Source organism: Seriola lalandi, unplaced genomic scaffold (assembly GCF_002814215.2).
Source record: "Seriola lalandi dorsalis isolate HSWRI2012SDOR001 ecotype SW California unplaced genomic scaffold, Sedor1 jcf7180002049662, whole genome shotgun sequence".
Lineage (NCBI taxonomy): Eukaryota > Metazoa > Chordata > Actinopteri > Carangiformes > Carangidae > Seriola > Seriola lalandi.
Genome location: NW_019520215.1, coordinates 61989 through 76157, shown reverse-complemented (window position 1 = coordinate 76157; position 14169 = coordinate 61989). Strand labels below are relative to the sequence as shown.

The 14169-nt window shown below is 41.6% G+C and overlaps 1 protein-coding gene across 1 annotated transcript in view; it reads left to right on the top strand.

Moving 5' to 3' along the window:
- The first annotated feature begins 2707 nt into the window (after positions 1-2707).
- Positions 2708-14169, top strand: part of LOC111648857 (matrix metalloproteinase-17-like) — a 62817-nt gene continuing 51355 nt past the window's right edge. The window contains exon 1 of the mRNA XM_023398595.2: positions 2708-3235. Within this exon, the coding sequence (XP_023254363.1) occupies positions 3101-3235 (135 nt within the window). The 5' untranslated portion in view covers positions 2708-3100. The remainder of the gene's footprint in view (positions 3236-14169) is intronic.

Sequence of the window (14169 nt, the reverse complement as noted above, 5' to 3'; positions counted from 1 at the left end):
TTGTGCTTTCAGATTGTCCTCTTTGATATTACAGCTGTGTCTCTTCTCCATTTTACTGCTGTGTGGGCAATTTACAATGAATAAGGAGGGACACAGAGAATATGAAAAACACTTGTGTCGAACGTGTCGAAGCAGGCAATTGTTCCAGGATTCCAGACAGGACTAAAGTTTGTTGTGTGTATGGTTACTGGCTATTTGATTAATTCTAAATTTGTGATAACAAGGCCCTTTAACGTGGATCCAACGTTATTACATAATCTTGAGGCACTGTCTTGAAGAATGGCCCAATGTCAATGTAGTGCTGAACGCTTTCAGGTAGTGTAGGGCCTGTGAACAAAGCCCTGCGATGACTCCTCCCCCAGCCAAGGTTATAAAGAGCACCTGCTGGCTGCTTTTAGTCTCTTGCTGGTTCCTGTCAATTGTGGCTGGTAGCATTAGCTGCAGCGGTGCCTCCTCATCCATAGTGGACCATTTATGCCCCATACCAGAGGTGATTCACCTGCTGTTGTTTTGCCTGGTTTATTTTGCTTTAATTGTTTCATTTGTTTAGTCGACTGGGTTGTTAAGTTCCTTATTTGTTTGTTAATTCTTTGGTTGTTTAGTAGTCTAGTTGCTTATTTACTTGTGAGTAATTGCTTTCTCATTAGCTTTTCTTTAGCAGTGTAGCTGAACTCTGCCAGGCTGGGAGGCTAGCCACCCTGGGTGAGGTCCCCCACACTTTATGCATGCGAGCAAGAGCACTGGGACACATGTATTTTTGCATCCTGTTTGCGGTGAGGTCTGCTGTGCTGCACCTGAGATGAGTGAGTTGTAGCACTCCTCAGTAGTCTGCCTCTCCACCAGTGGCCTCAGCTCACTTTTCTTTTTTCTTATTTTGCTTAAGTTTATGTTGGACTGGTTTTAGGTATTTTAGTATTGATAATCTTTTTTTTTGTAATTTTAAGATCTTGTACTCTACTTTTAAGAAATCTATGCATTGAATAAAATAGTTTTATTCCTTACGCTTGTTTTGATTCTCATTTGCCTTTAATATAGTTCTCCTTTTCAGCAGCTTCAGTCCCTGCAGTCTGATATTTTGTTTCTAATAAAATATTTTGTTGAATTCAACAACACATCTCATCAGTTATCGAGCCTGTGTCCTGATATCCATTTAACAAACAACTAAGGCTTAGAAATGGTATACCCTGGGGTGTGATTCCCCAGCTGGCGTTGTTGGCCCCTCTTACTACATTCTTCCCCTAACCCTACACTCTCGCGACACATCAACAAGAGTCTACAGCCGTGCTAGTGGTACTGTGAGGCTGTGCTTTGGCACAGCGGTGTGCAGACACAGAAAGCTTATGTGAGGATGCTGACAAATGGTAAATGGTTGTATTGATAAAAGGACTTTATAATTTGTGTCTCATTCACCCATTCACACACACAAAGAGTTGGCCTGGCCATCAGGAGCAATTTGGGATTCAGTTTCTCTCTCAAGGACACTGCCATGTGGACAAAGGGAGCTGGGGACTGCAATGCCAATGCTGTGATTAGTGAAAGTCTACCTATTGAGCCACAGACACCCATAATAGTGTTAAACAGGTAAAATGTTCACCATCAGAGTTTATCATGTTAACATGCTAAAATCTAACACATGCTAACTGGCACAAAGAACATTCAAAGGAATGTTATCGGTTTAGATGGTATTTAGTCATAAGCCAAAGTATGGGATACATTGAAAGTTTGACTTGATGATGATGGATCACCAACGTTATTACACTTCAGCCTGAGGGGTTCACAAATATGTGAACCAAATTTTTATTGCGATCCATTCATTAGTAGTATAGATATTTCACTCAAAACCACAAGTATCAACCTCATGTTGGAGCTAGAGGAAAGGTGAGGGGATCACCGTCAGGATAATAGTGTGACGGATTAGTCTTAATAACTTGTTTATATTGTGCTCACATGATGTATATTCTTTAATTTGTTTGTTTTCATTAAAGCCAGAGAATACATGCACAGTGCACAGAGAGAAGATTGTGGTTTTGGGGGGGGGGGGGGGGGGGGGGGGTCACATCTCATTTTTGCCCCAGGGCCCTTAAAGTCTGTAATCAGGCAATGAATAACTGACTCACATCTTTGGACCACACTGGCACCAGAACCACAAAAACACGAGAAGTGGAATTTATGATGATGATGATGGTGGTGGTGGTGATCAGTATCAGGGTCATGATCAGGTTAACTGTGAGATTAGGGTCTACACTGAACAGAAGCAAACAAGTAGCCTGCAGCAAGTCTTAAACATTTCCTTTTGTTTTATTAAACGATTCATTCATCCAGATGCATTTCTTGTATTTCCTCTTTTTCTTTTTTTTTGTTAGGATACATGTTAAAGTTAAAATAAAATCCAGGCTACTCATTCAAAGCTGGATTCACTCCAAGGCAAGTCATTTCTACTTAACGCTGACAAATTCCTCATATAACGTTACAAGAGCAACGACAAATTGTACTTTATGCCTTTGGTCTTAACCCTTGAGACTCTCAGATTACGCACGGAGCGCGTCATCAATTCAAAAGTGTCCAAGTGGGCTGAAAATGCGCTGGACCCCTCCTCCTCCTCCTCCTCTTCTCCCCTTCTCCCTCCCTCCCTCCGTACGCCCTCCCTTCTCTTCCCTGAATCCTTCGGGCCAAGTACTCATCCACTGAGTGTGTGTGCGTCAACGCGCGGTCTCTGCTGCTGCCGCTGCCGCTGCTGCTCGGGACAAAACCGCACGCAGCTGCTTTCATTTCCCAGTGCTGGAACAGGAGAGGAGCTCGCGCTGCTCGCTGCAGGGATATCACCTCTGACGGACTTGATAAAGGGCAAGAACACACACATTGTTTCTCCTAATTTGCGAGCACTTATGCGATAGTTACAAGTGCCGATTTGTGGAAAACAAACTTGTAAATCCGTCTCTTCCGCCACCGGTTTTAATGTGTTTTATGTGTTTACGCTCAACAGTGAGGTAGACTTACTCGGGCAAAATTTTACCGGCGTGTCAGTGTGTGATTTATCCCGTGGATGCGGCTGTCGGGGTCGGTGTCTGAGCCCTGCAGGAGCAGCCTGTCATAGGGCATCATGGTTTCTCTGGTTCTTCTCAAGTGGATGAGGAATATTTCTCCGGAGATGCTGCTGTTGGTGCAGATATTGTGGTTTTTACCAGTGACTGGAGCGGCTCCTTCCCTGACTACCGAGCAGCTGGACATGGGGGTGGTAAGTTTTCTACCTTTTCTACATGGGGGGTAGTAAGTTTGGCTACTTAATATCACTTTTGGACGTGGTGGGTGGGAAGTTTTCCCACTTGATTTCACAACTGGTGATAAGTGATGTATCTCTCTACCATACCCCTCAATCAGAAAGCGCAGTTTACCCTACTTTTTGGTGTCAGAGGCAAACGCTGTCCTCTCCATACTTGACTTGAATTTTAACACCTCGCAGAGAGTCCAGTGCACCGCTGAGCTCGACTGGTTTGCAAGCTGCATGTGATGGAAAATAAAATAGGAGCCTGTTCTCCAAAGCACGAATAAGGGTCCCTGTAATGGCTTGCAATAAATAAATGTAAATGTATTTGCCTTGGCGGAATATCGACCTCCTCCACAGCATGCTGACATAGAATATATGCTGCACTGATGAATGGCAAACAAGGCTCACTTCCAGCACAGTGACAAACCAAGCCATAAGACCTTATTGGCTATATCAGTTTCTCTCCATCATGCCTGTGGAAGGCTGCTCCAACATGCCAAGTTTAAACAATAAGTGGGTTGCTTGAAATGAGAGGTGGTGCAGCAGCAGATGCTCATGATCCAATTAAACAGGTCATTTTGGATAATTAGAACAAGTTATTAACACACAAAGGATGTAAGATGTTAATTTGGTTGTTCTTTGTAGTTTAATCTAGTAGGAAATTATAATATATGGAGCAAATCAATAAGTTATGTGAATATTCACCTATTTTTTTTGTTGTGTACAGGTTCTTTTTAGTAGTTTTAAACAAACTAAACTCAGCCTTAACCCATCCAGTGAACTGCATCTGAGCAAACTGGAGCTATTATATATTCATCAATAGGTTGGATTCAGTGTATGTTTTGGCTTTAGTATATTCAGAGTTTAATGAGCAGAGGACCTGCAGATGAAATACAGTAACTGCTAATTAGTTACTCTAGAGAGGACAGCCTAATGAATTGTTTGCATTAATGGCTCTAGTATCAACATAAATCCCTCGTTTGCTTGCAGTTTTTCCTCCACATTTACTACCGAGATGTCAGCCACAGTCACTCGTCATGCTGCTGCTCATGCAACTTCTGAGTCCTTGCATCTCTCTCTTTCTCTCTTTCTCTCATCTTGTTTGTTCTGTTTTCTCTTCTTCTCTTTTAATGGTAAAGAGGCTCAAGGATGAAGACATTGCTGTGGTATTTCTATTGTTGGACCACCTCCACTGTCTCCGTGTTGATGTGAGCTGCCTAGAGACAACCACTCATCTCCTTGGTCTTAGTTGCACTTGGCTGCAGACATGAATTGTCCCTCAATTTACTGAGGACAGTCCCATGTCATTGTGAAGATGCACAGAGAGGAGCACGCACTGAGTCATCTACAGATGTCATCAGGTAGTGGTTAGGAGAAGTCGACAAGGGGGAAAGGACACATCTCCGGGGGGGAGCTGGTGGAGTGTGCAGCACATTACTTGTCTTACAGATCCACAGTTGTAGATCCATACACATCCCTGCCAAATACAGTTGTTGCATTCTCTCATCATTAAAACCGGTTGCTTTAATCTTGTTTTTACACTGGAGATTGAACATGTTGGGTGGATGGATGCGGCTCATCTGGTGTTTGGTGAGGCAATCCTTAAAGCTGCCTTGATACTATATCATCCCTTATCAGGCTGTGTTTGAGTGTGTGAGCAAACACTCGGCACCTTACACATGCAGCAGAAACAGAGCAACGTGGGCATCACTGGGATTCTGTTTCTCACCACATATCCAATCTCTAGTGTTAGTTTCATCGCTGCTTTATCTCTGGTTTTGTTGACCCGCTCTTGAGAAAAAAATCTGGGCTTACTGCTTCTTAGATGTTCAACTCTCCTCATCAGCTGTGTGTTGACTCCAGCTATCGACCATTTCACGCCGTTTCAACTGTATGAGCTCCTGCGCTGGGAGCAGCTGCCCACAGTTTTTTTAATTTTTTTATGAACCTACAAACCAAAACCAAAACAATGGGCTGAAAGCGGCTTAAAGCTGCAGAGAGCTGAATCCTTATTCTCAGTGAGATTTGGAGCACAAGCAAACCTTATTATTGGAACTCATTTGATCCTGTGTTAATATCCAATTATTGCTTAATGCAGGTTTAAATGTAGCGGATTTCTTTTTACTTTGTTCATGGTCGAAAAATTACAGATTTGCAAATGCTTTCTGGCTTTGCTCTTAATAACGCTCCCTTTTCACCTGCACCTAGCCTGGTTTTACTTTTTGATGTCCAGATATCTTTTGACCTATAAACAGTTGAGAAGGATGTCATTTGATGTTTAGAGGCAGCTACTAATAATTATTTTCATTGATGATTAAACTGCTAATTATTTTTTCAAATAATCACTTGGTTGATTTGGCTAATAAATGTCAGAAAATAATGAAAAAAAAATGCATCAAACTGATCCAAAGGTGAAGTCTTCAGTTATCTTGTTTTGTCCAATCAACAGTTCCAAACCACCAAAATATTCCACTTACAATGATATAAAACAGAGAAAATAAACAAATCCTCACACAGGAGGTTTGTTATTTTTGCTTGAAAAATGACTCAAATTATATATCGATCTTCAAAATTCTGCAGGTGATAATTACTGGTCATTAGTGGACTAATCCCTTAAGCTGTAATTAGATGTTTCTACCTTAGACTCAATAGTAGAGTGCAGAGTGTGAGTGTGTTTTGATCATAAACTTCCTTCCAGCCTTGGAGCAAAATGGGATCGTACGCTGGAGTATAATAAAGGTGTAAAGTATGTAGTATAATAAACAGTCTCAGCGAAGGCAGACACAGAATTTTCTCAGCTTGTTGGTTTGGTGTGGGAGGCATCTACAGTAGGATGTCAGTGGGACCTGGACAGGCAGACAGACAGAGGAGCACCCTCCTCCCCTGTGACTGGCTGATTGACTTTTAAATGTGACTTCTCCTGCCTTGATGAAATTGCTCTCAGCTGTTGGGAGCAGGTGGATAATTGGTTGTTGAGGGTTTGATGAGGTTCTCCCACCTCGGCCCAGTTGTGTTCATAGCCGCTATACATTTGGGACTTGATCCAGAAAAACGGCCATCTACCCACAGAACCGTGTCCTGATCTCCAGCCCTGCTGCTCTGCAGTCCCATTACACTTCAGCACCGCTGTGCTGCTTCACTTCTTTCTTAGTGGAGCTTGAGCTCTGAATGTATCTGTCTCTTTTGTAACCATACTGTACACTGTGACTGTAATTAACTGAACCGCAAACTTAACCAGAGCTCTGAGGCATCCAGTTTTCAAGCTTTGCTGCTATCTAGCCCACCAATTTGCAATTTAAGCATCTGAGGGAGCCGCTACGTAACAGCTACAGTGTGATCTGTTTTCTGCTCATTGAATCATTTTACTCCTGATGGCAGTTTCCTGTGTTACTATAGATTGGCTGAGCTCCTAAAGGGACTATTTGTCTTCCGGAGCAGTACTGTATTTGCTTTAGCAGCTGTTGTAAGATAGTGAGCTGACCAGATCGGCTGCTGATAAAAGTCCTTTAATTACCATTTAATCTTGTGGAAAGTGACCTTGAGGAATGTCTGTGTAGCATTTAATCTTTTTCACTGAGGACAGTTAAATTTCTGTCATGTTTTATGTCTTGTAAGGAATAAAACCAAATGAGTGAGTGTCGTCTGCTTGATGAGACAACCACACCCTGCCACTCTCATTTTGCTGTATAATTTCTTCAATGAGAATACCATCTGGTCTTGTGTGCACTGAAAAGAAGAGGGAAAAAAAAAAAGAGGGCCGGTAGACGTCACCCTCCTCCACCTTCCTCCACCACCCTCCCTCCATTTGCTAGACCCCATAATACAGAGTTCTCATGCAACTAGCCTGCCCGGCTCCACTACCACCACCCCTCATTAGCGCTCTCTTGCCTCTCATGAGTGCGCATTTTTACCAGTATCATATTCCGTCCCCTCAGCCTTCTTCAATTTTCTTCTTCCAACCCGAGATAGGAGGCTTTCTTCTACTAGCACATTATGGCTCTTCTGATTGCACCCAGAGGCCCAGGGGGTAGAGGGGGCTCAAACAGAAAAGTGGATGCAGAGAAAGTCGAGGCAAAGTACGGTGGAGGGATTGTTGCACTGAAATAAGTAATCAGCCACAGGGGGTTGAGGAAAAGAAGCACATGTGGAATGAAAAGGAAGATACTTTAGAACAGTTTGATGTGTGATTCAGGGAGAGGCTTCACTTTTGGATGTCATACCTGTGAGATAGTTTTACTTAATTGTCCTCAGCAGCTGCAGAAGCTCATAAGCCAACTCATATTTCTCCTCATTGCACACACACTGGACCACTCGAATACATTTAGCACCGCTGTCCCACTTCCACTAAGTGTTGTGACCTTTCTGTCTGTGCCACTGTATCATGGGGCTTTTTTTTTTTTTTTTCAGCAACATCAAGCAGGAGATGACTACACAGCAGGATAGAATATATTGTTGTGTAATGATTGACACACAAGAGATAGTTCAGCACATAATACATTGCACGTTCTCAGCTTCTCGGGAAGAAGGCGATACTGTGGAAACCAACCGGTCCCTTCAATCCGCACCTATCAAATCTGTCATCACAGCTTTGTCAAGTGTAAAAGTTCTCCAGGGACTTGCAAGTTTCTGAGTGGATTGTCGGAGTTTATAATATCCTCACAGGCTAACTCAACAAGGATCCTGAGAGCCCTTACACTTTATTGGGTGCCACTGTAGCATGGTGGTGTGGGACTGATGTGTGGCAGCTGCAACACTTTTCAGTCGGTGACAACACCAGGTAAATTTGCATGAACACGTGACTTAAAGTTGATATAATAGACAGAAAAGCTTTGTGGTTAATAAACCATTTTAATTAGAGTGTTGTGGATTTAGATCTGTGTCTGTTTCTGGTCTTGTCTATGATCAGAGTGCTGAATCCTTGTCTGAATCTGGTTAAACTGGTGCTCTGGGGAAATTTGTTCATATATTGCACATGCATTTGTGACTAATATGCAAACTAATTAATTCTTTCTTTGCTGTGTGACTTTCCGTAATAATGATTTAACTGATTTGTGGAACAGTGCTACTGTTTCTCAAGAACTCTGCATAATTATCAATTTAGCTTCTTTTCATTGTAAGAGAAAAGTATGGATATCTAAAAGGACAACAGAGTAGTTCTACCCCGTCTATTTTTGTTTAATTTTACATTAGTGATGGATTTAATATCGTGGCCAAGCGAGTGCCGTTTTCCACAACAGAGCCGCATGCCATAGTCTTTTTCCGTTGGCTTGAACCGACTTCATTACTTGTGCAGGCCCACCCCAGGCCTCCCCATATAGAAAACCTCAAATCAACTCCATGTGGACAGTTCTATTTTAACCCGAGGAGCGCTGCCCCTCCTCGTTGTCTTAGACCAGATCAAGGTTTGAGTTGCCATTGCTATTCAAAGGACCGACTGAATCTTGTAATTACAGTGGTTTCTGGTGTTGTGCTGGCTCGCATTCTGAGGCCTAAAATAATCTATAGGCCTGCCAACTGAACTGCCAATAGACGGCTTTAATAGCACGATCAAGAAACCCGAAAGCAACAACAAAGCTACTCTGAAATTGCTTGCAGAAATTGGCAGAATTATAATAAATGTGGTTTGCGTGCGTGTGTGTGTGTGTGCGCGCACACAAGTCAGTTTCACTCTGTTCGTGTGTCACTATGAATTGTGTGTATGCATGATTGCGTGTGTGTGTGTGTGTGTGTCACTGCCACACTGGTGATCTCATAGTTTGTCTCTCATTAGCATTTGTCATTTCTTAACAAGTCACAGCGGAGCGAATGATGAAAAAAAAAAAAGGAAAAAGAAAAAAAAAAGAAAGGGAATGGATGAGGATGATTGCTTATCATCTTTGGAGTCAACTTCAAGACGGTTGTGTGTTCATGATCCCATTTCTCTGAAGGTCCAAGCGAAATGAAGAGAATTAGACAGGAGGGGGAGGAAGACCAAGAGAGATTGAGTGGGTGGCGGAGATAAGCTACTCCATCCAACTATCACTGGCAATTAGGCCCACTTTTTTTTTTTTTTTTTTTTTTTTTAGTCCAGTGTTGATACTCAACTTCTTATCAAGTGAATATAATGAGCAAGTAAGTCTGCAGAATTTCAAGTGGAACTCATGATTGTAGTTTATATGACTGTGCGAACTGCAATCTAGACTACAGGCTCAATATCGCACTTGGGTTAATGTTAAGAACAGGGCCGTGCTCTTTTAGGTTTTAGTTTAAAAATAGAGTCAAACATGCATGTGCGTGTGTTTCTGCATGTGCATACATACTGTGGACACGCCAGTTGCCCACATTCCTCTGCTAACACTGGAGAGACATTGTCGTCTTTGGAGGGATCACTATAGCAGCACATGGCAGCTATTTCATGGCTTTCATGTGAACATCATACAAGGACAGTCCATAAATACGTGTTGATGTGCAGTATGTACAGCTCTGTACTCTGAGAGGAAGTTACAAAGATAGAAACCATCTCTAATACCTTCATGAAATATGTTTTGCAGTCTTAGCTCCAGGCAACATGCACATTAATAGAATGACATAATACCATTTTATGACATATACTGTCCCTGGTCACCATAGGGTGGATTTGATTGACATTTTCCATTTCCTTAAAGGTCACAGAGATTAAAAACAATCTACATGTGATATTGATTAACTCAGTGATTGACAGAGAAACAGTTATGTTATTACGAACGACTTTTGTGATTTCTGAAAAAAGGGAAAACAACAAGTTTCACTCGGTTGTAAATCTATACATTTACAATTCATTTTCAGCATACTGCCAAAAAAAAAAGAAAAAATATATATGTAATCCCTCTCAGATAATTAAGACGGACACATTTGTTCACATAAAATTTTGAGAAAACTTGAGAACGTTGTCCTTGGATTCAGACTGTTGATTCTGAACAGACACAGATTGTAAGCTAACAAATAAAGATTGACTTTGTGATAAGTTAAGAGCTTGCACATGTGTGTGTGTGTGTGTGTGTGTGTATCTGTTTGTGTATGCATTTCTGTGAAACTTTACAGCCTCCTCCTTTATCCTCACTATCAAGAGACACTGGGCGAGCTTTATTCACTCCTTGTGTCTGTGGGCTTTGGCTGGGTGCCATGCCACATTACCGCCCACAGAGAGGGGAACTTCAAAGAAGGTTTGGGGGCTTTTTCCCTGAGTGGAGCCACTGAAATTTATGCCTGTTAAATTAAGCCACAGTTTCAGGGGGTTGTCCTAATTGGCTCCATCAGTTTGTTTATCTTTAATCTCTTGCTGACATGTCTTCAGTCCTCTTTCCACATTCGGTCCCAAGTAGTGACATAACGTATAAAAGGTTTGATGGTGGACACACTTTTTGTCTGTAATAGATGGATTTTTGGAAGTGGGAAGAAAACGATGTTTGTTCACATGCAGAATACACATGGTTGTTACGTGTGTCTGTGTTTCTGTGAGTGTATGTGTGTGCACGCCTTTCTTGCACTTGGTTTTACTCTTGCTCCTGTGGCTTTGAGTCATTAGCCCGGACATATCCCCTGTCTCCTGCAATGATGCACAGGTTAACTTACGTAACCTTTAATCCAGGGCTGCCATTAATCTCATTTCCAACTGAAATGTTAGTTGTAGAAATGTAAGACTTGATTATACACAGAGATGCCACTAATACATCTTGTTGGCCTCTCGTAGATGGAGGTGAGTTCTGCCGGGCGGATCCTTAACTGCATGTTTTACCCCCACTCTCTCTCCCGTATTTCCCGTCTCTCTCTCCACTTTCCCTGTCAAATAAAGGCATAAAGATGGAGGGGAGTTGCTGGCGGCAAACAAAATCTTCTGGTGAACCAGCGATTAGCAGGCTCAACAAAGTGGTTAGCGTGGCCCCTCATAAACACAAAAACCTGCACTTATCGTGCATGATTAATGTGGCCTCTGCTTATTGCAGTGCATGAAAAATATGTTCCACAAAGTCCAGCTTCAACCTGATTTCTCCCAGTAACCTCTCCTTACCTTCCCTCTCTTCCTTCCTCATCTCCATTCTGTCTGTCTCTGACTTTCTGCATGACGTTTTCCTCTGAGCATTAACCGTTTCGCTTCTCTCTTTCATCCCCCGCTGTTTCTTTTTCTCTCTACTCCATTTCCACTTTGTATTCTGTCCTCTTTTCTGTTTCTCTGCCTGCCTCCCTTAACACCTCTGTCTCTCCACCTTCCTTCCTCGCTGCCTCCAGGAACAGACAGGAGTCTCAGCTCTCTGTACAACCAGCTGTTCCTAAAACAGGGATTAAATGATTCACTTACAGTCACATTTTAATCCTCGTTGTCACGCTCTCATGCACACAAACATGCAAATTAGGACAGATTTGACTCCCAAGTGTCGAGGAAATGACATTCACACCTCAGCCTGAATAGAAACTGGGCGTCAGGAGAAGCACAACCATCTGAATGCGCTGTATCCTTTCATCAAGTCAGGCTTGTGTCCCATTATATGCACATTGTATCTGCAGCAGAGCAAAATACTTCCTGAGGCGAAGTGATTGAGTGTTTCAGCAGGGTGGCGTGTGTGCCATCTGCTTGTAAAATAGTGGGCTGGAATCTAACTGATGACTTTTATTGTATGCCATGCTTTTCCCCGTCATCTGTCTTTCCTGTTCACTGCATACAATGTGAGAAAAACAGTCAAATTATAACCCATTCTAACTGAAAATAAATTCCCCTCGGAAAATAAATCAGTGAAACAAAAACAAATCCAGCGATTTATTTCCAGTTTGGATTGGGACCAGTTTGAGATGTGGCTAGTGCTACCTTTTGCAAAAAAATGAAAAGAACACAGATAATCTTGGTCAACAGGAAGCTTAAAAAAAAGAGTTCAATCCTTCTAATCTGTTGATTATTTACTCTTTGGTGTCCACTCAAAGGGATATAAGAGCTTATACATACTGCATTCTTTCTGACGCCTACTTGTTGGGCATTGTCACATATCTGTTGAGCAGATGCAACACCATGAAGAATTCTATTGTGGATTTCCTGGAAATGTTGTATAATATATGCAGAAGTAATGCTAAATATATCAACTTGGCCAGATAATTAGGTGTATAAGCTGTGGTGTGGATGTAGGTCCATTCAATAACACAAGGCTCATTGTGTTAGGTTTTTATGATGTTTACTGAATAATACCCAGAGAAGAACTGAGTGTTTTAAACTGGAGTCAGCTGCATTTTATTGACATTCATCACTGCTGATTGCAGTTAAAGAAGTCCTCTTGCAAAAAAAAAAAAAATGCCTCTGGTAAAAGAAAGTGAAGAGAACAATTTTGAACTACTTCCACTCAACATATTCTTAATGATCTTTTCTTAATGATTTCTTGTGATCATCATTTGCTTGGAGATATTTCAAAAGACTGGTTGGATGCATTGCTTCAAATTCGCTGCAGATGCGGCTGATGTTTGGATTTGTTTTTTCAGAACCAGCGGGCACAGTTTGCATAAATATGTGAGATTTTTTTCTGTTTGAATCTGGACTTCAAATGTTCATGTGAACTGGCTCCAGCAAGACCAGTAAGCTGCATTGTTTGAATAGCCAGTACTAGACACCAGATGCATGCTGGGTGCTGTAAATTCCTGGGTGGCGCCCATAAAATGCAGCTCTTCTTATTCTGATGTTTTTTGTTTTTTTTGCGGTTGGCAGCTTTTTGGTGCATTACCCCCACCTTTGCTCACATTCATTACTTGCACAGTGTTGAACAGACAGCACTCATTTTGTGCGTTCATGCACAACACTGGCCAAGGCTACCTAGTTGATAACATTGGTTACCAACAAAGGGACAGAACTGCCAACATTTTGTAAATATTATCACAAATCTTTCAAGTGACATAGCTTGCCTTGAAAAGTTGTATCTGCTGACAAGACCTTGGTTATTGTTTAGAAGCAGCATGTGTTGACGTTGGACTACGTTAACTAGAGGCTCGTCAGGCGTCACTAGCCAAAGTTTCCATCAAAATGTTTCCAACTATGCAAATGTTAGGAGTTGGACGTCTCAGGTAAACAGCTCATGATGCTAATTCTGCAGTTGGGTGCCATTGAATAACTGCAGAAGAAGAGTGCACAGTGATTTAAAAGAGCACCATAATATAATAAGATTATATTGAAGAGTATTACAGTCTCCTCATTGCTCCATGTTTCATTTGTTGCATTTTGCATGTTGCATTTTAATCAATACAACTTTTCCATGTAAGGAAAAGTTCTCTTTCATAATAATTTGACTTTTTCCGAACATCTGCAGCTTTTCCACTTAGTTTTTTATGCTCAAATTGAAAATGCACATGGAAACCGGTGGATGGAGATTTAAGTTCCCGTCTTTTGTCCTGTGAAGTAATGTGTCTGGAGTGTGTTTCTCCAGAGTGAGATTTTGAACTCTTCGTACACTTTTTCTGATCCGTCTGTTAATTTAACTGCAAATGCATCACTCCTACTGCTGACTCTTCCTGAGTCCAGACCTTTTCTCTATATTTTTATTTATCTTCAGTCGGTTGGTTTGACCTGTCTAAGGTGAGGCTTTGGTCACGGTCACCAAAAAAAACCAAAAACATATCACTGGTCAATGATCTTCTTCTCACGACTGACTCTGATTCAATTTCAGTGGTCTTGCCTGTTGACCTGAGTGCACCTCTTGATACATGAGGTTCTTTTCCACACTATACAGCTTCTTTGGTTTACTGCCTTTCAACTGTGTGTTGTAAAGGTTCTGTTCTTGACTCACGGCAAGTCTCTCTTTACACTGAAACTATTTTTTTTTTACCCTTATTAACACAAATGCCCAATCAAAATTGATCCTTATTCTAATTCCATCCAATAAAGTCTTTTTTTTTTTTTTTAGATTAGATTTATTTAT